General features: G+C 42.6%; 1 protein-coding gene across 1 annotated transcript in view; it reads right to left on the bottom strand.

Moving 5' to 3' along the window:
• LOC110337046 (POTE ankyrin domain family member A) overlaps positions 1–12,683 on the bottom strand; it is a 33,474-nt gene extending 20,791 nt beyond the window's left edge. Inside the window, exons 1-6 of the mRNA XM_021219788.1 lie at positions 12,439–12,683; positions 10,649–10,763; positions 10,312–10,485; positions 7,380–7,486; positions 2,269–2,406; positions 388–449 (exon numbers count right to left, since the gene is read on the bottom strand). Coding sequence (XP_021075447.1) covers positions 388–449; positions 2,269–2,406; positions 7,380–7,486; positions 10,312–10,485; positions 10,649–10,763; positions 12,439–12,683 — 841 coding nt within the window. The remainder of the gene's footprint in view (positions 1–387; positions 450–2,268; positions 2,407–7,379; positions 7,487–10,311; positions 10,486–10,648; positions 10,764–12,438) is intronic.
• Between the last annotated feature and the right edge of the window lie 11,333 nt (positions 12,684–24,016).

Below are 24,016 nucleotides of genomic sequence, written 5' to 3'. Positions count from 1 at the left end.
CTCTGCCTCTGCCTCTGCCTCTGTCTCTGCCTCTGTCTCTGCCTCTGCCTCTGTCTCTGTCTCTCTTCCTGTGTCTCTGTCTCTCTGTATGCACACGTCCATGGAGGTGGGGATATCTGTGTTATCTATATGCATACATGTGCACGAATGTGAAGTCCAGATGTCAATATTAAGGGTCTTCCTCAATGACTATCCACATGACTTTTGAAAGATCACACTTCCCATTGTAATGTTCTTTTAATTATGTCTGAAATAATTCTAACCTGTAGCCTATTCAGAAAGAACTCAAGAAAATGTAATTTTCTGGCCTGTCAGAGTGAAAACTTTCTTAGTGTGACATTTTTGGGTATGGTAAGACTGCAAAGAGAAGCTCATGATATGTCTTACCTGGTTCCTTATCTTTTTTGTTACTATGTAGATTTTCTTCAAAATCCAGAAGTGTCTGTCTACTGTCGTGTGAAAAATAATAAATGCAATTACTACTTTAATACTCATTTTAAAAAAGCATTTTAGTACATTTAGTCCTTAAGGATATGACAAGGGCCGAGGTGGGGGATGTAGCTCCATTGGCAAGGTGTTTGTCTGGTACACACCAATCCGTGGTTGCGTCTTGGAGGTGGGGACAGAGAGATCAGCAGGTCCCAGGTCATTCCCAGACACACAGTGAACTCAAGGCCACACGGCAGGGTCCATGAGACCCTGCCTCTAAATAAAGACTATCACTGGAAATTAGTAGAGGAGTTTTTAACCTCGTGTTTGAAATGCATGAGCTCTAAATTAAGTCTTTTACTGAAGCCTATAATGAGAGAAGGAAAAAGACTAAAATAAAGGGGGCGTGAAATGAGAGACATAAAGTTCAGGGGATGGACAGGATTTGCTTGAAAAGCAGTGATGCACCCTGATGTCAGAAGACATCCTCCGTCCGCAACTAAGAGCTATTGAGCAAGTTCTTTCCCATAGGCATTGTTATTCGTAAATAAATAAATAAATAAATAAATAAGGATTTCACTGCTTGTGTTCTGTAGGTTCCTTTTAAAGTTTTATATGATAGTATTAAATCATGTTCGGGGATATACTGAAGCAACAAGTATTTCCTGGTGCTGGGTTCTTTTTCAACCCCAAATAAAGGCTAATTGTCGGGTAGTGGGCTGTGCACGGACAGCCTGGTCCCCAGTCAAGCAAAGGTTTGGAACCCCGGTGACCCGACGACGGGTGGCGCCTGGGACAGCAGGTGTTCGGCCATGCCTCCTGGGTTCCTGGCTCCTGTCACAGAGCTTCAGCCTCCCACAGCCCCCTGCAGAGAGGTGTGTGGCCATCAGTCAAGTAGGAGCAGCACCAAGCCCTTCCACATGCAAATAAGGTTTCCCCAGAGCTCTCAGACCAAACCAATGAGAAGTATCTGTTGTCAGACCCTTACCCACCCCAAAACTGTATATAAGAATCCTATCCAGAAGGATTAGGGGTTCGTGAGAACTATTCCGCCACCACTTTTGTCCTAAGAGCTGCAATACTTGGGAAGAGATCTGCTCTCCCGGAAGCTCCGCCTGACGCCACCTGACGCTCTGTCGCACTCCTCACTGACTAGTTGGCTTCTCATCGGCCCAGCCAGACCTGACTCAGTGTAGGGCAGCTTGCAATTACGCATGGCAGAGATGGAAGTGGAGTCGACCAGAAGCGGAAGCGGGGAAGCGACTTCCCCTCCCTTCTGAGTTATATTATAGTAAGGACTTAGAGGTCTGGCTTAGCATGGGCGATGTGGTGGTTAAGATTAGCTGGTATTCAATTCGGGGCATGTTTTAGTAGCGATGGAACCAACAGACATAAAGAACGTTAGGCTATCTATCATTCGTCTGCTCCATCTGACTTTTCGGAAGAGAATTGGCTTCCTTGGATCTAAGAAACCCCTTCAGCTACTGAAGAATCAAGGAGTAAGGTACAAAAAGACATCTCCCACAGAAAAGTGGGACTGTGCGCTAAAATGGACATTTCAAGACCAGACTGGATACTCAACAGCTTGTTGAAAAGAGCAAAAGTTCGATAGATACTATTTAGACCCCATTTCTAGAGGTTATATTTGGGGATAACATGGAAAAATGCTGAGATCCCTGGCTATTTTCCTTCATTCCTGACAGACTGAGTGGACTAAGTCACTGCCATTCTGAAACTGCCTGCACAGTGCAACGTTGTTGCTGGGGCTGGAGGTTGCAGTCATTGTGTCTGTTTTGAACTTCAATACAATTTTACTTCAGTGTTAGTGGACATACTTACAAAGTACAGTGGCCTTCAATAGCATAGCGCAATGCTGTCCATCCAAAGACATCCTTGTAGAAGAAATCAATACCTTTCTCAAGGAGTAATACAGCCAGATCTTTTGATCCACATCTTATAGCGTATATCAAGGTGTTTCTAAAACAGCAGATATAGAGATGCACTACTATGAAATGAGTTAAATCTACATAGGTGTGTTCTACCAACTTAATGTCTTGCCTGGCTGTGTAGAATTGACCATTTACTAACAGACATAGTATCCTGGGACCACAATTGTTCCTCTTTGTAGATAAAGAAGAACACATACAGAAAACCTTTTTGCCCGTTGTTTACTTTAAAGTAGAACCTCTCCTTCCCACCCCACCCCACCCCCCGACTTCATGACCTTTGAAAGGAAATAGTTATGCTTAAGCCATGCATCTTAAGTAGTTGAGGAAGAATTCACATTACACTAACCTAATAGAACATATTATATATACATTTCTTAGTAAGCTGAAGTAATTCAATAATTCAATGTTATTGCATGATTTGAGCAATCGTTACTATGAAAGCAATAATATGATTAATGGTGCTTTCAGTTAATCATGTTGATGAGCATGTACGATACACTAAATAAACGCCATGTAAAGAATCTTCTAACCACTTATCAAGGGTGTTATATTCTCTTTCCAATCAGGGGATATATTTTGCTGTGAGCATCAGCCTGAAGGTGGCACGCCTAGCTACTGGGAAAGCTGAGAACTAATTCCACTCATGAGTGAATCGAAAGCTGCTCTCTCATCATTTCCTTACGACTTATCTTCATTAAAGTTTATTCAATGAATGCATCAGAGACCTGGGAGGTGAGAGACTCTCGGGACTCAAAGGGAGGGACCTTAGATGAAATGCCCCGACTGTAGGGAGCGGGAACTTACCAGGACATCAAGGGAGGGAGAGGGGAGGCATCCCACAGTCAGAACTCTGACCCATAATTGTTCCTGTCTGAAAGAATTACAGGGATGGACATGGAGAGAAACCTGAGGAAAAGAAGGTCCAGCAACAGGCCCAAAGTGGGATCCAGCTCAAGGGGAGGTCCCAAGGCCTGACACTATCACTGAGGCTATGGAGTGCTCACAAAACGGGACCTAGCATGGCCACACTCCGGAAGACCCAACAAGCAGCTGAAAGAGTCAGATACAGTTATTTGCACATAACCAATGGACAGAAGCTGCTGACCCCTGTTGTTGAATTAGGGAAAGGCTGAAAGAAGCTGAGGAGGAGGGCGGCCCTGTAGGAAGACCAGCAGTCTCAATTAATCTGGACCCCCAAGATCTCTCAAACACTGGACCATCAAACAGGCAGCATACATCAGCTGATATGAGGACCCCAACACACATACAGCAGAGGACTGCTGGGTCTGTGTTCAAGCTGAGATGATGCACCTAAGCCTCAAGAGACTGGAGGCCCCAGGGAGTTTAGAGGTCAGGTGGGGTGGGGGGTGGGGACATCCACATGGAGACGTGGGTTAGGGGAGGAGGTGTGGGATGTGGAACAGTCAGAGGGTAGATGGGGTGGGGAGAAGGGGAGGGGAGAATAAAATCTGGAGTGTAAAATATTTTTTTAAAAACTTTATCCATCGCTCCCTTCCACTGCCAAGTAAATACAAATGAATTAAAATAAACCAGGGAGGGCGAAGAGGGCTAACAAACATTTAGTAATAATAAATAATAGTCGCTTAAGGATAGCCTGATATCAATATTCTACAAAGAAAAGCAATTTAAGAGTCATCCCCTAACAAAATACCCATGGAAGGAGTTACAGAGACAAAGTTTGGAGCTGAGACAGAAGGACCGACCATGCAGAGACCGCCCCATCCGGGCATCCATACCATAATCAACCGCCAAACACAGACACAATTGCATATGCTAGCAAGATTTTGCTGACAGGACCCTGATATAGCTGTCTCTTGTGAGGCTATGCCAGTGCCTGGTAAATACAGAAGTGGATGCTCACAGTCATCTATTGGAGGGAACACATGGCCCCCAATGGAGGAGCTAGAGAAAGTACCCAAGGAGCTGAAGGGGTCTGCAACCCTGTAGGTGGAACAACAATATGAACTAACCAGTATGCCCTGAGTTCATGTCTCTAGCTGCATATGTAGCAGAGGATGGCCTAGTTGGCCATCATTGGGAAGAGAGGCCCTTGGTCTTGCAAACTTTATATGACCCAATATAGGGGACTACCAGGGCCAGGAAGCTGGAGTGGGTGGGTTGGTGTGCAGGGTCGGGGAAGGGTATAAGGGACTTTTGGGATACCATTTGAATTGTAAATTAAGAAAATATCTAATTTATAGAAAACAGAAAAAAAAAAGAAAGAAAGAAAGAAAGAAAGAAAGAGATGGTATAGTTCATGAGAACCTGGAGGGGAGGCATCAATAGAAGCAAAAGAAACCCAAGGAGGAGGAATCACACTGAATTCTGCAACTGCTCTGTAACTTCAAAAGGACTTTGTTATAATAAAAAGCATGAAGAAGAAGAAGAAGAAGAAGAAGAAGAAGAAGAAGAAGAAGAAGAAGAAGAAGAAGAAGAAGAAGAAGAAGAAGAAGAAGAAGAAGATAAAGATTTTGGTGGAGGTTATTAGGATCTCGGGAAATGTTATGTTAGACCTACCAGCCTTTTGTGAGAATTTATATGGTGATAGTGAACCTTATTTGAATAGCAGGCACCACAATTTATTGTAAACTTAAAGAATGGCTGCCTCCATGATGTTGGTTAGATTCATCAGTTAAAAGGAACACGCAAGGGAAGCCCCATGCCCAGCAGTAAGTAGCCTACACAAGATGAATTCAATGCTATTTTTGGACATGTTTGTCTCCTAATGTCTCCTTTTTTACCTTCTTATATTTTGTTTATCCATTATGGTCTCTGAATTGTGTTTTTAATGTGTTTTGCTTGAACTTGTACGTACAAGTGTGTGGGTATTTTTTCATTGTTGTTTTGTTTTTTTCCTGTCTGTTTTGCTTTATTCTGGTTTGTTTGTTTGTTTATTAACCTGCTGTTTTCTAAAGTAAAAGAGGAAAAGTATGTGGACTTGGTTAGATGGTGAGATAGTAAGGCTCTGGGAGAAAAAAAGAGAAAGAAAACCATAATCAGGATATACTATCTGAAAAACTTATTTTCAATTAATAAATAAAATATTGTAGGAGATATTTTTGGAAAATGTTAATAATTAGGAAATTAGTTTTTATTTTGCACTAATAAATGATCATCAAACAGTTAAAAAAAAAAAGTCATCCCCTGTATTATAATTTTCAAACCCTGAAATATAGTGTCTCCAGATGTACAAGAAGGAAAATGTGTGGATACTCTAAGATATCCGCGACCTCATTAAAGAAGTTTCTTTCATAGTGAGTGGTGATTAATGCAGAAACTCACAGCTGGTCAAAGTGCAGAAAATGAGTGACAGGGAGGCCTCAGACCTAAACGGGACATCTACATCGCACCCCTTCCTCAAGGCTCGGGAACCCTGAGGAGGAGGAGAAAGGAAGGTTGTGAGAGCCAGAGGTGGGGGAGGAGTGGAACAGAACCATGGCCTCTGGGCATGAACAGATGGCTGTGCTCTGGGATCCACAGCAACTGTGGACACCTGCGCTAGATCAAGCCAGTCAGCCTTCTGGCGTGGGTTGGGGAAGGGCTCAAGAGTCCCTACTCTAACTAAGGACCTATTGACAGCTGATAGGGAAGAAGAATCAGCTCCCTTTAAGAGTGTGGCCTGACAAATACAAAGGTGGATGCTCTCAGCCAACCATTGCACTGAGAGCAGGGTGCCCAATGGAGGAGTTAGAGAAAAGACTGGAGGAGCTGAAGGGTTTTGCAACCCCACAGAAAGAACAACAATATCAACCAACCAGATCCCACAGAGCTCCCAGGGACTAAACCACCAGGCAAAGAGTACATATGGAGGGACCCATGGCTCCAGCCGCATATGTAGCAGAGGATGGCCTTGCTGGTCATCAATGGGAGGAGAGGCCCTTGGTTCTGGGAATACTTGATGCCACAGTGTAGGGGGATTGCCAGGGCGGGAGGCGGGAGTGCGTGAGTGCGTGGGTGGGTGGGGGAGCACCCTCATAGAAGCAGGGGGAGGAGGGATAAGATAGGGGGTATCCAAGGGGAAACCCGGAAAGATCATAACATTTGACATGTATATAAATAAAATATCCAATAAAAAAAAAAAAGTGTGGCTCCCAATATGTCAACCAAGCTCCAGTAGATGGCACCACAAACAGAAGTATACAGACAGCACAAACTGGAGTGGAAGTGTTATTAATTGTATTGATTTAAATTTTAAAAAAAATTTAAAAGAGGGCACGAAGTTGGGGTAGAAAGATGAGGGAAGAACAGACAGGAGTTAAGGGGGACAGCTGTGGGGAGAGTGATCAAAATAGAGCACATTAAATTCTCAAAGAGTTACTAAAACGATTTTAAACAAAATAAATGAGTAAAAAGTAAATCTTAAAAAGGAAAAAAGGAAAGACCGTAAGATGGTCAGCACTTTTATCATGAATCAAACAAATCATACTAAAAGTTCATATATTTTAAAAAACAAATGAAACTCATTTGGCTCATAAACATCTCAGATCATATGACCAACAAAGTAAGATTACAAATAACAAGACAAAAATCTTCAGTAGGTACTATAAGGCAATGTGACTATATGTGTGTGAATATATACATATATGTGTGTGTGTGTCTGTGTCTGTGTCTGTGTGTGTGTCTGTGTGTGAATATATATATGTATGTATATATATATATATATATATATATGTGTGTGTGTGTCTGTGTGTGAATATATATATATATATATGTATATATATATGTGTGTGTGTGTGTATAAGTATGTATGTATATATGAATGTATATGTGTGTGTTACTATTGCTATTGTTATTTGCATTGCTGACTTCAAACAATTGCTTGTTTCCCTGACAGAGAAACTGCCACTTTAGTCTGTGCTTTCACTGCATCCTTATACGCGAATCCTCTTCCCCCGACCAGTCATGTTTCTGAGTGGAGAGACTGCTACCGGTCCAGAATAGCACTAAGGTTGAATTTCTTTTGAGACCAAATGGTGTTACCTTTGCAGCTCATCTACCACATGTATGTCTGCTCCCATTCTTACTAAAAACTCTGCCACCTCCACCCGCTTTTCTCGGAGAGCCAGCAACAGCGGTGTGAAGCCATCCTGCAAAACAATGAAACCAAATTTGTAATTTTAAAAATCACGGCCCATCATTAAAAAAAAAAAAAAAAAAAAAAAAAATCTTACAAAGGACGGTACAAAGCCAAGCATTAAGAAAATTGTAACGTGGCGGCGGATAAATGCCTCTGCCTTCTAACCACGCTGCCTTTCACAGGTTCCGCTTCTCCAGCCTGCCATGGTCACGTGAGCCTGAGCCTCTCCAGTACCCATTTCAATCCTACATTGAGGTCTCAGATATTTGTTTCTATTCCAGTATCCATTATTAGAAGCCATGTGATTACTCTCATATCATTGAAAAGCTTCTTGAATGCAGAGCCTGCACCTTCTTTTCAATGACAAACCAAGCCTCATCATGCTTGGCATCCCATCACGTGGTAAGGGATATTCATAAGCTTAGTGAACCAATGGCCAAATGTTCATTTCTACATCAAGATTTAAAGTAAGTACACTGCGGGGGCCTCAGACCTCATGGCTGCCTTCTGCATGGGTAGCAAACAGTACAAGGTTCAAGAGAGATAGGGCTTAACTCTTCGAGAGCAATATGAAGTGAGGGTTTTCGCAGACAACTCCTGAAGCTTAACAGTAGGTTCAGGTCATAGAGGAAATTGAATGAGTGTAGCCAGGGCCACTTGGAGCCCGGATCCCCTGTGTTTTCACTGCTGCTGTGGTATGTTTTCCAGTAGACATATATAAACCAAGTCTGTTTTAGAAACATACTTCCAAAATGTAATAAAAAGGCTCCTCATTCTTAGTTCTTCCTGTCCTTGATAATTTACATTCCACCTGTGTTCAATTTTTCCTGAGCTCACAAAATGATTACTACTAGTCACATAGAATCGGAAGTTAAATGATTCCTATGGATTTGTGTGTGTGTGTGTGTGTGTGTGTGTGTGTGTGTGTGTGTGTGTGTTTACAACTGCCAGACTTTATCAACTGAACATCTGCACTGAGTTTGGTGGTCAAACAGATAACTGTTCAAGCGACAAGAAGAATCATGTTTTCCTATGTTCTGATAGAGAAAACTCTGCTTGTGTTTGACATTTGTGGATCTGTTCATTGAAGAATATGCTGACATGAAACCTTAAAAAAAAAAATCTCTACCTACGAAATCTTTGAAGACCTTCTAAGCGTAGTGAACAATTATTGATAGTTAGAAGAGAAGTGGCTTGTTCTGTAAGCTAGTAGTCACAATTGATTGTGACAGTTTGCTTTGATTGTCCATTTGGCACAACTTGGAATCACCCAGTAAGAGAGTCTCAATGAGGGAGTGTCTACATTGGGCTGGCCTGTATGCATGTCTATGACCGACTGTCTTAATCAAGGTGAAAAGGCTCAGCCTGCTGTGGGTGGCACCATTCCCTAGGCAGGCACCTGAACTGTTTAAAAGCTAAAAAAAAAAAAAACAAACAAAACAAAACCAACTTTGCACAATCAAGCAGGTGGACATGAATGCACTCCTTTCTCTCTGCTTTGAGTATAGATGTTACAGGACCAACATATGACCCAAGCTTCTAATCTGGTGACTTTCCCAAAATGATAGACCTAGAATTGTGAACTAAAATAAGCCCTTTCTCCCTGAAGTCGCTTTTTGGTCAGGGTCATTTTATCACAGCCACAAAGTAGCACTCCATTTAGCTTCTCAACACAAAGGAAATTTAGGCTAGCGTTATTAGAAAAGACTCACTAGCAGGAAGTAGTATCTAGTTGAATTCTAGTTCCTTTGGAGATGTCAGGATTTTAGAACCCAGGGATACCTATAATTACAGTTATCTGTTTGGGGGGGGGGTCTCCTTTTCAAAGCAGAAGTTGTTTCAGAATCTCCAGGAAATATTTTCTGAGACGCATGCCCATCACTTATCAGATGTACTGAATCCAGCTGCACACAACTGCAGCTGAGGACCAGAGCCCACACAAACAGAAAGAACTTCAGTCTCATCTATATGGCCATGGACCAGAGTCTCTTCATCATTTGGGTATTTGACTCAATGGCTAAAAGCAGGGAACACACAACTCAGAATGCAACAATTTCAATATATTTTTAAAAAGCAACATATAAACAATTAAATATTTGATCCCCACAGCAAGCAATTGGAGGTTTGAGAGCAGAGCTTAGTTTTTGTTGTTGATGTTTGTTGTGTTTTGTTTTACCAAAATGGATATCTCTCCCAGAAGCTATACCAGTGGACAGCCCTGTCGTCCCTCCAGTTTTCCACATAACTAGCACTTAGTCACTACCAGTCTCATATTTCCTAGGTCTTCCTTCCACTGATCTCTAGGTATGTTTGCAGTCAGGTAGCTTCCTTGTTCACACAACCACGAATCACTACCTTCGACGTGAAGAAACACTGCATCAACACACATTAACTGTTTTTTTTTTTTAATTCCTCTTGCTTTATTGTCTCAAGTACCTAATTTTTCATTTCACCTAAGTACTTTTGTTGTCTTTGAGTTTTGACCTAAAGCCATTTCCAAAGTAAACTTTGCTGTCTACTAAGGCTGCTTTACAAGAGTCAGGAGGAAACGGTGAGAGAGCGGGAAAAAAAGACAAAAAATAAGGAAATTTTAACTTTATCAAATTCAGTGGTTTCTCAACTATTTAATATTAAATGTGTCAAAGAAAGTTGCACATCAAATATTTCTCTCAAAGTACGGATGTCCGAGCTCACAGCTTCTGTGGTTAAGCCCTTCCCAAACACTTCCGCTTAGAAAACGCTTGGGTTTCTAAGCATGAAACATTGACCCCTGCCTCTGCCACTGTTAAAACATTTATTCCAGAGACTTTGAGATTAAAATGCAGTGAATTCTACCTTGGTTTTTTGTTCGATATCAGCCTTGTACTGAAGCAGTAGGGACGCCATCTCCTCATGCCCGTTGTACACAGCGTAGTGCAAGGCACTGTTGCCATTGCTGTCTCTAATGTTTGGATCAGCGCCGTGCTCCAGCAGCACGGTCGCGCATTTCTGCTTCCAGCATTGGACAGACTGCAATTTATAACAAGAAATAGATGGTCGGCTCATGGAATACAAGATAAATGTCCCCGCGGGAGTCGCCAGCAAGCGATAGGTGATGGAGGCAGAGTTCTTTCCATTGTAAGTGCTTCAACCACATCTAGCCCACGCTGAAAATTCATGATTTGCCGCCTACCTTCATCAGAGGTGTGGTGTGGTTCTTGTCCAAGGCATCGATCTCACAATTATTGTTCAGTAGAATGGTCACTACTGGTAGCCGGCCGTAGACACAGGCAAAGTGCAAAGCCGTCCTGTGGGGATGAGAAGAGAATTTATGACATTGTAGAGCACTGTCTCAAAACCCACAATTATTTGTGTGAATATAACATTAAATATCATGTCATTCTTCGGTCTTCTAAGCAAATCTTCAATGTTCTTCTTGTTAAGGGGGACAAGATTCACTTTTATTAAAGAAACGGGATCCTATTTGTATTCCTGTCTCCACGTGACCTGTGCATAGATCACATGATCTCCTTCTGAGTTGCTCATTTGAATCATCTCAGAGCGGCTTGTTTGAATAGAAGAAAGCATGGACCAATACAAAAAAAAAAAAAAAAAAACTCAATGGTATTTTTGTACACTTTCTCATTTTGCTTTGTTTGAACAATATTTGTGTGTGCACTCGTGTGTGAATATGTGTCTGTGTGTGTGTGTGTTAGTTACTGATCTTCTGCTTTCCCGTTCCATTTTTGTGTTTTTTCTGAGTCTTTTTGTGCAAATTTCTCGTTGTTTTTTTTTTTTTTTTTTTTTTTTGAGGGAGTGGTATTGCTTACTTGCTTCTTAACCAAAGAAAGGGTATGGAGTCCCGTGGATGGGGATGGGGAAACTCTGAGAAGAGTGTTGGGAGGGGAAAGCTTGATAAGAAAACATATGAAATATTTTCCTTCAATTAAAAAAAAAAGCATCGCCTTTGAATTAAACTTCTCTTAGGTTTAATTCTCCTCTAAGCTAAGTCACTTGCTAGGTACCTCTCAGCCTTCCGGTACTCCAGTTTCCTGATCCCATAAAATTAGAAAAAATAAAAAGAATAGACAGATAACTGTCTTGAGAAGCCTGCATCCAATCCTTGGTGGGCCTTCCCTATCTTGGGTATGCAGTGTCCTTTACTAAATGCTTCTATTAATTCCTGTGTTTGCATCTGTTTAGCTTTCTCCCTAAGAAACTCCAACTCTGCTTCAAAAACATAGTTATGCGGAAACCCAGGGAGGGGAGGTGGATAGGGGGAGGAAGGAGAGAGAGGGTGGAGGAGGAAGAGGGAAAGAAGGAGAGGAGGACACGAGGGGAGGAAGGGGACAGAAGAAGGGAAAGGAAAAGAGAGAGAGAGAGAGAGAGAAGACCAAGACAGAGGAAAGGGAAAGGGGGAGAGGAGGAAGAGAAGGGAAAGCGGGAAGAGGAAAAAAAATCAGGAAGAGATGGGGGAGGGGAGAAGTGGGAAGGAATAGCTGGTCAGATGCATGCGGGTTTTTCCTCAAGGTCAGTACCGAAGATCTCCATTTGTGTAGCCACTAGAACAAGGGGCCTTTTTCTTAACACAGCGACAGAGATCGATGTGTGCACTGTGAATAGAACGCGTGGTTCACTTTACCCCTAAACCCTAATCAATATTAGGTTTCAATGGAAAGCACAGCTCTCCAGCCACAGGGACCTCAGCACTTTGGCCTTTGACAACAACAAACACTTGACACAACTGTGGTTGCCAGCTCCTTTGGGCTAAGCAGAGGGAGACTGGGAAGTAGTTAAAAGTTCCTGTTTACAGTTCAGGGTCCCTCCCAGGTGTGCAGGTCTCTGGTACCAAGTCCCAGAAGCACAGAGAGGCTCCTCCCCTCTGCTGGGTGGGCACCCAGGCTCCGGGGAAGACAGAAAGACAGCCCTTCTCCCTCTGTGGCCCGCCCAGGAAGTAAACAGTTGCCCTCCCTCCTCTATTACCTGTCCTTGCGGTCTCTGTGGTACACGTTGCACTGTCCAAGCGTGAGGAGAATCTCCATCTGGGCTGCATCGCCCTCAGCGGCAACCCGGTGGATAAGCTCCAATGGTCTGTATGTTGTATGGTATTTCGGATAGTTTGGATTTTCACCGAAGAAAAACTCAGAGACAGTCATTTGTGGGGCATCACAGAAACCCAAGGGTGTTTTTTCCTTAGCCCCAAAGATCTTCTTCATGGAAAAGGACATTTGGCCTCAGGTCCCTTCCAAACCTCTCATCTTTTCTGGTCCTCGAGCCCAATATTAGGTCTTAGTAAAAAGAGAGCCTCGCCAGCCACATTCGCACAGAGGACCTCAGGGCTTAAACCTCTGCCAACCAGGGCCTTATACAGTTGGTAGAGGCACAGTTGCCAAGCAACGCTTCTAAGCACAGTGTGCACGTGCTAGTTTGCCCAAGTGAGAATGGACATGCCACTGACAGCAGCAGCTTCTCTGAGGCGATGGGTAAAGGTGCTGAGTAGGCATGCGCAAAGCCCTGCCTAGCCCATCTGAGTTTGAGAAGCCGGCCTGTAATTCAAATGTCAGTGGGGGTTGGATGAATAAGTCATATCATTTCAAACTTGTAGCAGTGGGAAAAACACTGCGTTTAGTTGAAAGCGGAGGGCAAAGGTTTAGTCACACACACAAAAAAAAATTTTCTGAAAATGATCTGCACCTCTGTATATCTTTATCATTTAACTGGGCCCTGCCAACCTTCACGATCCAGCAGTCGCCATGTCCGAGTTTGCATCTCTGTTGCTGTGCTAAAACATTGGCTACAGCAACATGGGACAGGAAAGATTTATTTGCCTAGCAGGTGATACTTCGTCAACAAGGAAACCAAGACTACCCAGAGAGTCTAGAACAAGGGTTAGAAATATAGTCGATGTTAAAATGTATGCAACTAAATGCAAAGCCCTATGTTGCAACTGCGGTGAGGCAAACACATAGAGACAAACACATAGAGAAGTATATATTCTTAGGGCTAATATATTAGGAAACTGGAATGTGATGACTTCTCCGAATAAAATTTGTAAAAATTCTTGTTTTTTTTCCCCCTTTAATATATAAATAGTAGCATCAATAGGGACACTATCCTGGATTGCAAATTTACATTTGTTAACATGAAACTTTTATTATAAAAGTTATTTTAAGATTTTTATTTTTGTGCTTGCAAAATGCACTACCTCAACCTGCCCTCAAAATAAAGGAGCAGTTTGACATGGTTATATAAGATGGGGTATGTGCTTTTTTTGAAGTTTGAGGGGAATTTTTTTGACACAGAAAATGCATGAATGACCATTCTGCAGACTTCTAGCCAACTGTCAATTCGATTTAAGTTCTGAACAAGACAACAATCTGCCTATTAAAAATGCACATGAAAAGGGCCTTTAAATATGTATACTTTGTGATACACAATAAATAATATATCCTATGATTTTTTTTTAAATACATGCTTAGGTTGAACATCACTGCTTCTCTGTAATAGTTCACCTCATCCATTAGCAGTTCACCTGCATGCAAGGAAAGAAATCAACACATCAAGTAATGCAAAAGGTGATGATTTGGAGTCACAGAAAGAACATTAAATTGATAATTTCCAGGCGTAGAAGGACCTCAAATGATTCCTGCATGCACATCTTTTATCCACTAAATCTTAAGACAAAGGGAGAACCTGAGGCACAGCAGAGGGTTAAAGCAAAGAGCCATCCCCATGCTGAGATTGGTAAGCACTGGTGGCCATCCTCAGCACCCCTGAGCACTTCCTGTCTGCCAGCCACTAGATTAGCCCTTTTACTTCTCTCTGTTAATCCCTCAGCCAGGACTCACTGTGAGGCAAGACTTCCTTTTGGAAGTTAGGAGAGTGACAACCCCAGAGGCTAAGTGGCTTTCCTAAAGCCCATCAGAGGGTTAAGAGGCTGAGCTAGAGTTCCAATCTGGATCCACCTCCAACTAAGCAAATACTTTGAATCCCCTTGAAAGGCTTTTAGTGCCATGAATACTTTATAGATAGAATGTGCTACAGAGTCCTTGCTGAACTGGGTCACTGTCGGCACCACCTCCACTTCCCTTCTCCTTGGATCCTCTCCTGTGCACAGAGCTGTGGAAGGCAGAGCTGGTGAGAAAATGGAGCTGGACCCTGCACTTAATGCCAGGCAAGAAACCTCAGCCAGGGGTGTCTGGCCCCAGACAGGCAGGCTCTGAACTCTAGGAGAACAGTGGCTACAGGCACAGCTAAGTCTCTGGTTTTCTCTTTGCACTGCTAGGGATGGAAGCCTAGGGCACATTCTCCAGCTAAGCCACACACAGCTTTCAGTGGATTCTTTAGCCCTGCACTGCTAGGGATGGAAGCCTAGGGCACATTCTCCAGCTAAGCCACACACAGCTTTCAGTGGATTCTTTAGCCCTGCCATGGGCACTGATACCTTCCAGTGAAGGACATGATCTAGTGGAAATGATTCCCAAGGCAAGATTCTGGGTATTCTGGAATTCCATTCCAGCCTTTTTGACTTGCCCTTTTGCAAAGCAATTATCTGGGGTCTTCAACATGCAAATAAATATACTTGAACAGTAAGTTTCCTGATGTAGAAACAATTTTACCTTTGGTACCATTGTACTAGAACCCAGAACTCTGTGAAATAAAATTTAATTCCACTATAGGAGTTCTTGCTTTGTGATTGGAAATGAGAAAACTATACCAAGTCCTGTTGACTTCATATGGACCTTATAATATATCACCACAAATTTGGTGGGCAAACATCACAAAATACTATCATTTCAGAGCTCTGAGGCTAAAAAACCCAAAATGCAGGTGTCAGCAAAGCCAGACTTTCCTGTAGGCTCTGACAGAAAATCTTCCTTCTGTTTTCCAGCTCTTGGTGACTCCAGGTGTGCCTTGTCTTACAGTTTCCTAATTCAGATCTCTGCGTCTGTAGCTACAGGGCTTTGCCTGTGCCCCATCACCTGTGCCTCTTTCTCCTCTGTCTCTTCCAAGGAAGGTAGGAGTTGGATTTAGAGCACAGTCCTAAGAAATACTGCTTCTGCATATCTGGGGTCTGACTCAGGCTACTGAATCTTTAAAACTTGGTGGCTGATCCTGGTGGCCATGAACAGCTATGTCCATCTGGGAAGAATCCTCTGAAGAGAGATGGAGGAAGGTTTACATGTGGCTCATTCACACTGGGGTTCTGTGATATCGTAGACTTGGACATTTCTAGGATATATCTGTCTCTGCCAATTTGTGTATCCTAAAACAAAACTATGAGAGAGATGCTGAGGTTGTTATGTGGGTGGTATGTTATATGTGAAACAGCCCAGTGAGCACCGATGCAAATCCTACAATGTTCTCGATGTACTGAAAAATGAGGAAATGTGATCACAGAGGGAACACATTCATTTTTCAAACTCCCATTGAACATTCACAAAAATTGAGCTTTGGTTATGATTTTTTTTTAAAAAAAGTTTCAACAAACTGTAAAGACTCTGTATCCCAAAAAGCATCCATTGTCCAGAAATCACCATATCAAAATTCAGTTCCAAGATCCTCCAAACTTTACTCCCTTGCATATATCAAAGTGCTACATTGGTCCTCTGTCTCTGAGGGGAGGGGAAACAAACCTAATAATGCACATGGATTCAATGCTCAGGACTCACTGGAGTGTGCACACACCTGAAGATAATGTTAATCCTAGGGTCCTAACTGCACCAGGTCTAAGCCCAAAGTAGTGCCTAATGAAGCCTCCTCCCAAAAATGCCTTGTACCTAAGAATCTGTCAGTGCCTCAGGTTTCTCTGCTGGATTGGAGAACATGGTTACCTTCCCAATGCCAAAGCCATCCTTCAACCGGAATCAACTTAAGGAGACTAGGTACGAGGTGCAGAGATTCATGGAGGTGGAAGACAGAATGAAGAAAAATGGTGGCATGTCTTTAAAGGACAAAGCAGAAAGAGAGTCCACCCATGTAGAGTTTTATTCCCAGCAAAACTGCTTTACAAGCAAAGGCAGAGTAGTCATTTCCAATTAGGGGAAAGCAGGAAATCCATCATCTACAGCAAACCTGGGCCTTAACCAATGGAGAACAGAGTCATCCAGCCTAGCCAATAGGCAAGAAATAGGCAACCAAGATCCTCACTCAAAAAACATGGTAGATGAACCTGAAGAATGACAGATACTAGAGATTGTCCCCTGGTGTTCACATGTACCAATGAGCACATTCATATGCATACACACACACAGTATGTTTGTCTGCCCCCCTCTCTCACACACATACACACAAACACCTTGACTGCCTAGTTTTAAATATGGGCTTAGGGGACAAATATTATTTTCTCTTAGAAGGTAATAGCTTGGAAATGTTCACAGAATACTCCATGAATGATACTGTGTCATGGGTGATTCTTTGTCAACTTGAGTTAGAGTTATGTGGAAAAGAAATCCTGACAGAGAAAATATGCATATAATGTAAGGTGGTGTTAAAACAATTTCTTAATTAATGGCTGATGTGGTAAAGAGAACAGTATGGGGTGATCTGGTCTCTATAAGAAAGCAGGATTAGCAAGCCAGGAAGCAGCACTCCTCCATGACATCTGCTCTACTTTTTGCCTTGAGTTCGTGCACTGAGTTCCCTGGATGATTGACTGTATGCTGTAAGATGAAGTGAACAAGTGAAATCACATTTGTCTTTCTTGCTTTTGGTCTTCTCTATGTCTTTGTCCTGTTTGCACCTGTGGGCCTCCATTACTGTGTTGTTTTGTGTCGTGTGAGTCTTCCACTGTGAAATGTTAGTGCCCTTGCCATGTGGCCTTTTGAGAATGTTCCAGATTCCAAGCCCTGCCTCCACCTTCAGGGCACATAGCTCCATCCTGGGCATAGCAAACACCCAGTTACCTTCCAGAGTTCCAGTCCTGTCTCAGGCACAACTTTTGCAGGAAGTCAACTTGTCAGTCATGCAGTTCACATTGGAGATGCTCCCCCTGCTGCAAGTGTGGGATAGGCTCTGGGTTTCCAGGGAGTTAGGTGTCCTTGGGAGATGGTTAATGCGTCTACTCAGACCTGAGGAATGAGACAAATGATTATTCATAGTAATTATGACTTAGGAGATAATACTGTAGACTTCATAGTGTGAAGTTCACAATGTCTATATAAAGAAAACCACAGTGTGTTATTTCCTATTTGAAACAGTAGAAGTCATGGACAGCTCTGGAGACAGAAACCTGAAAACATGATTAAAATAAAACATTCCCCCGACAAAATAAAAAAAAAAAACCTTTTTGCATTGCTGGCCTGGCAAAAGTATAAATTAAATCATGGCAAACGCCCATACTGGGGCATAGAACCTTCACAGGACCAAGGGCCTCTCCTCCCATTGATGACTGACTAGGCCCCCAGGACCAGGAAGCAGGAGTGGGTGGGTTGATGAGCAGGGGAGGATGGGGGGGGGGTTGGAGGGTAAACTAGGAAAGGGATAACATTTGAAATATAAATAAAGAAAATATCTAATTCAAAAAAAGAAAAAAGAAATGCAGAGGAAAATAAAGCAAAAATGGAAATTAAAAAAAAAAAAAAAAAAAAAAAAGGTTTTTTTTTTTAAAAAGAACCAATTGGGGAACAGAACCTTAGCTTCAGACCCACCCTTACATCTGACCACCAGGGGTTTCTCAAGTAAGGGCTGTCTCCTGCTCAGCCTTTCCTCAGGGACACTGCTCATCTTTTAGGAACCTGTCTACAGTATGTTTCCTCTAGAAAATGCTCAGTGACATCAAAGAGATGAGACCAAAAGGGATGGGCGTTTCTTCAGGGACAGCTCAGGAATGGCTAGGCTGTGGTGACCCAATGCAAACTCCTTGGTCCAGAGACCCAAGAGAGGGGTAAATCCTGTCTCCTGTGATCTCAGGCATATAGCTCAGAGTTCTAGAGAGGACTGCAGACTTGCTGATGTTTTGAGAAAAGTTCCTGAGGAAGATTCCCAGTTGACCTCAGGACTGTATTCAGACTGTTTGCTATATGGTAGTTTCTTGCAGGAGGGGGAAGCAGTAGGTGAACAAAAGGTCACATGACAGTGGTATAAAAGGAAGTACACTTCCTGTCACTGCTGGGGAAAGAGCCTCTGGATCCAGGGTTGCAGTTGACGTGAGCCATAACCTGTCAATCATGTCTGGCGGACACTTTGGTCACATGGCAGCTGTTTGAGCTGTATTTGGTCTTTGTAGGTATCCTTACCCATATTTCTGTTAATAACTGCAATAAAAACGCATTGGTTCAGTTAAAGAAAAATCATGGCAAACACACACCCTGAACTAGAGTGTAAGCAGGCAAGGCATATAGATAGCATTGCCCTGAAGGCACCTGCAGATCCCTGACCCCAGTGAGATGAGACAGTGTGAGCATCTGCTCCCTCACGTATAGGCAGGACAGAGCGTGAGATTACTGGGGACCTGTCTGCAGAAGGGTCTGTGGCCCCCAGTCTCTCTTTCTTCCTGCCTGGCAATGTGACTTCTTCCTGACATGCATGAGTACAGATGTGTGATGTCACGCCTTTGAGGGCCTTTGCCAGAGCTTAGACAATGTCATTACCTTCAAGTCCTCCCCATGGTTAACTAAATAAATCTAGTTGTTTTTTTATATATATAGTAAGATATTTCATTACTAGTCACCCCAACTAACTAACAAGGTCAACTTCAGAATTTGAAACTAGGGCTTAGAAATTTTATTCCCCAACCTGATTCAAATAAAAAAAAAAAATCATCTTAGAGGCGGTGGTCATCATTCTATAATTTGTTTCTCTAGCAATGGTGCTTGTGTTTGAGAGATTAACCTATTACCTAAAAATCAAGGAAACAAAGTGGATTCTATGACAATGAGACTATAAAGGCAAAGAAAAAAAAAAAAACAAAGTTTGAAAAATTTAGACAAGAACTCGCATCCTAGGCGAGGAAATCCACCAAGCCAGTGTTTACACTGCCTACACTTGCTGGGCTACTCTATCGTGACTGTGCGAAGAAGCATTTCAAATGCCAGGGAGCTAGAAAACAAGATTAGAGTAGCTTTGAAGCTAAACATTAAGTCAAATTAAGGCCTTGAAGCTTAAGGTCATGTTTATAGAACAATGGCCAAATTGCAAGGATGGAAAGGTCAGGCTATTTTGTTTACTGGAGCCTGGAGCTACATCCCAAGGATGCTTATAGAAACACAACGGGTATTCTGCAAGGCACTGAGAGAACTTGTATTAACTTTAATCAAATGATAATTATGTCTGAAATTAAAATTTCGTACATAATCATAAGGTTGGATTTAATATGAGTATTGGGAGAAAGTAAACTTATCAGACGAAAGCTAAGGTAGTATTAGATGCCTACAAACTAATCAAGGAAAACATAGACAAGGGCTTATGTTCTCCCCAGTCTGAAGGTCAGCTTCAAAAACCATTGTATTTAAGAAGTCTTTAGATTAATCATGACCTTTTTCCTCTATTGTAATATGTGGAGAACAGTGGTTATGTGATTGTTTTAACGTTTGATCCTATTGTTTTCTTTTTGTGAAGCTTTAAAAACTTGACCTGTAATAATTGCACATACATGTGTCGGGTATTTAAATATGGTGAGGGTTTTTTTTTAACCACATACACAGTACATATCAACCCAAATGCAGTATGTAGCTATGATGGCATTGTCAAGGTCTAGAATCCCCTAGAAGAAAAATCTCCAGGGAAACCTCATTCGTTGTCCTCTGGGCAGAATAACACTGATTATGTTCAATGAGATGGGACTACCTACCCTAAAAGGGGACAACAGCACTCACCCCTGGGGTAGGGCCCTGGGCAACACAGCAGGAAGAAGCTACCTGAGTAATCACACTAACGGTCTCTACTTCCTGTCTGTGGGTGGGAAGTGTAGCATGTGAAACTATGTCATGATGGGTTACACCCTGTGAGCCAAGATAAATCCTTGCTTCCTTAGTCACTTTCTGAAGAGCATTTTATCACAGCATCACAAAGTGCCTTAAGACACTAAGAATCTTCTTCAGTTAGGACTTTATTCTGTTCTGGGAACAGTAGTTGAACTTTAAAGTGCATGTTTGGGCATGTATCTAGCTACAGAACTAAAAAGTCATTGGGTATTTGAGACTAGTATTTACCCAAAATTCTTAGGTAAACTTGACATGCTAAAATACAGAAAGTACATGGCTGTTTATAGTATCCAAAGATACTGGCCTTGAGATGTCTGAAAATGAATATAAACACTATGGGCTCACTTTAAGGAAAAGAAAACAATAATTGACTTTGAAATCCCACAAAAATAAATAGTCCATACTATATATAGTGCTTCTGAAGACACCCTGTGTCCATATAGTGCACACTGCTTCTTCTACAAATGTCCTATGTGACCACTTACTGCACATTGTACACTGGTGCCCAGGCAGAGCTGGAGGAACAAAGGTAGTTCTGCCATTGTAGAAACTCGAAGGCGATGTGTTTCCAGGTCACAGTCAACAATGACAGGCACTGATGCCATCCAAGCAGGTTCTGAGGATGTGACCCTGACGTTACAGGACACAGGGATGAAGTGTGAGGGGTAGCACAAGGTGGATATTTCCCAAGAAGGGACATTTGAGTGCTAATAGACGTGAGGGGAACACAGGAATACCTGTGACCTTCCTCAATTCCTACAGAACTGTTACAGTAAGTGACGGTCCCACACCTCAGACATTTCTTTCTGACAGATAATACTGTTGTACTTAATATAACCTTGAATGTGCTGCCTGTGAGGCAGACCTCTCTACTTAATTGTAAACTCATAACTCTGTTATCAAAGGAGCTGTAACAATAGAAAGAACCTTTATTATGAAGGCTTTACATCATTGAGTTCTCTGGTTTCCTGCTTGAGTCCCCTTGTTTCCAGCATTCATCAAGAGAGGCAACTTGGTCAGCATCTACCGCCTACTATTGTTATTTTTGCTAAATGAACATAGTATCAAGATACCTTCCAAATTCCTACTTCTTCACCCTCAAATTCATGCAGCTCCCAGTGCCCATCAGTTAAGTTTCTCTGTGCAACTGACAGCAGCTGGGACAGAAACTCACAACTGATCAAAGAGCAAAGAATAAACTGTCTGTGGTCAGCTGCAAAAAGAACATCTTTACCATCCACTCTTCCCTACAGACTCAGGGAAAATCTCAGACGAGGGTGAAAAAAGATCTAAAGGTTATCAAAGACAGAAATCGGGGAAGATGGGATGAAAAATTATCTTGTGGACACAGCAAGACAGTGAAATTCAAGGCTTCCTGAACACTGTGGTTGCCTGCACAAGGCCTGAACAAGATTAAGGCAATCGATACTGAAGCATGTGTAGGAGCATGAATCCTACCTTTAGCCAAGGTCCTAAAAACAGTTGCTGAACAACTACTAGAAAGGGAAAATCCTCTTTCTTTAGAGCTATGGCCCCAAGTAGATTAATCTTGCTTCATTGGATAGCTCTATACACATATTAGCAGTACTAATGTAATTTACTGTGTTATTTTAAGGGTGAACAACATTATAGTAACTTGGTACCAGGAGTGGGGTATTGCTGTGACAGACCTGACCATGTTGTTCTGGGTAGAACTGTAGAAGGACTTTGGAACTTTGTGCAAGAAAAAGCCATTGCATAGTCAGTGTTTGGTGAACTGTTCTGTAGGAGCTTGGAAGATTAAAAAAAAAAAAAATGTTGAGAGCAAGGCAGAAGCTTGGCTTTTGATGTTTCAGAGGAAAGTTTAAAGACTCTATCAGAGACATTTGTCACTTTGAATTAAGTGTCTGTGGTTCTGGTTAGCTGGGGCTGAAGAAGCAGCTGTGGTTAAGAAGATACCAGAACTTCTAAAATGAAACCTTTGCTCTGCTGGGATGCTCGATTCTGGTTGGCTGGAGCTTAGAAACTATCAGTAATTAAGAGACCAGCATCACTGTTCTAGTTTTGTTTTGTTTTTTTGTTTGGCTGGTTTTTTGTTTTGTTTTGTTTTGTTTTTGGATATTTTCTTTATTTACATTTTAAATGTTTTCCCCTTTCCAGGTCTCCCCTTCAGAAACCTCCTAGCCCATTCCACCCCCCTTGCCTCTATGAGGGTGCTCCCTCACCCACCCACCCACCCACTCCAGTCTTCCCTCTCAGGCATTCCCTTACACTGAGGCATCCAATACCCTCAGGCCTCTCCTCCCACTGATGTCCAACAAGGCCATCCTCTGCTACATATGCAGCCTAAGCCATGGGTCCTTCCATGTGTATTCTTTGGTTGGTGTTCCAGTCCTCGGAAGCTCCAAAGGCCTGGCCTGTTGACACTGTTGCTCCCTCTGTGGGGCTGCAAACCCCTTCAGCTCCTTCAGTCCCATCTCCAATTCCTCCATTGGGGAACCCCAATTTCCATCCAATGGTTGGCTGTAAGTATCAACCTCTGTATTTGTCAGGCTCTGGAAAAGCCTCTCAGGAGACAGCCATATCAGGCTTCCATCAGCAAGTACTTCCTGGCATCCACAATAGTGTCCAGGTTTGGTGGGTGTATATGGGATGGATCCCCAGGTGGGGCAGTCTCTGAATGGCCTTTCCTTCGGTCTCTGCTCCACATTTTCCCTCCATAGTTCCTCCTGTGACTATTTTGTTCCCCCTTCTAAGAAGCACTGAAGCATCCACATTTTGGTCTTCCTTCTTCTTAGGCTTCATACGATCTTTGAATTGAATTTTGGGTATTCTGAACTTTTGGGCTAATATCTACTTATCAGTGAGTACATACCATGTGTGTTCTTTTGTGACTGAGTTACCTCACTCAGGATGACATTTTCAACTTCCACCCATTTGCCTAAGAATTTCATGAGTTCATTGTTTTTAATAGCTGAGTAGTAGTCCATTGTGTAAATGTACCACATTTGCTGTATCCATTCCTCTGTTGAGGGACATCTGGGATGTTTCTAGCTTCTGGCTATTATAAATAAGGCTGCCATGAACATGGTGGAGCACGTGTCCTCATTACATGTTGGAGCATCTTCTGGGTATCTGCAATACCAGCATCTCCAAAGTGAAATCTTCTGACGAGTGTTTCCTAGGAGTAAACACACAGAACTGTGTTGCAGCAGCAGCCAAGGTCGTACCTTGTGCTGGCAGCCAAACTTGGTCGTGTAAGAGTCACGCAGGTGGTACTGGTTTCAAAGGTGTTAAAGGTTCATGGAGAGCAGCTGAGGTATGGCACTGTGAAAGGCCAGGTGAGGCCAATGGTGAGGGTGTATCGTCAGTGACAATTGAAAGTCCCAGATTGAAAAGGATCATGCAGTGAATTTGAGGCTTGCCACAATAAAGAGAGCCTGGGAGAGCCCATGGGAGAACGTGCAGCCCAGTTGCAGCAGAGGACTCCAGAAATTGGAGATGCCAGTATCAAGAACAGTGGCAGAACTTGAATAAATCTAACCAACACACATGAGACACGCTGTGTGTGCTGCAGAGGACAGAGCTAGAGACATGACCCAAGCCCCGGGAAGGGACACAGAAGATTATGGGTGAATTCCGAATGATTCCGAATGGAC

This window comes from Mus pahari, chromosome 19 (assembly GCF_900095145.1).
Source record: "Mus pahari chromosome 19, PAHARI_EIJ_v1.1, whole genome shotgun sequence".
NCBI classification, from domain to species: Eukaryota; Metazoa; Chordata; class Mammalia; order Rodentia; family Muridae; genus Mus; species Mus pahari.
The sequence above is the reverse complement of the archived record's forward strand: the minus strand, read 5'-3'. Positions and strand labels throughout refer to the sequence as shown.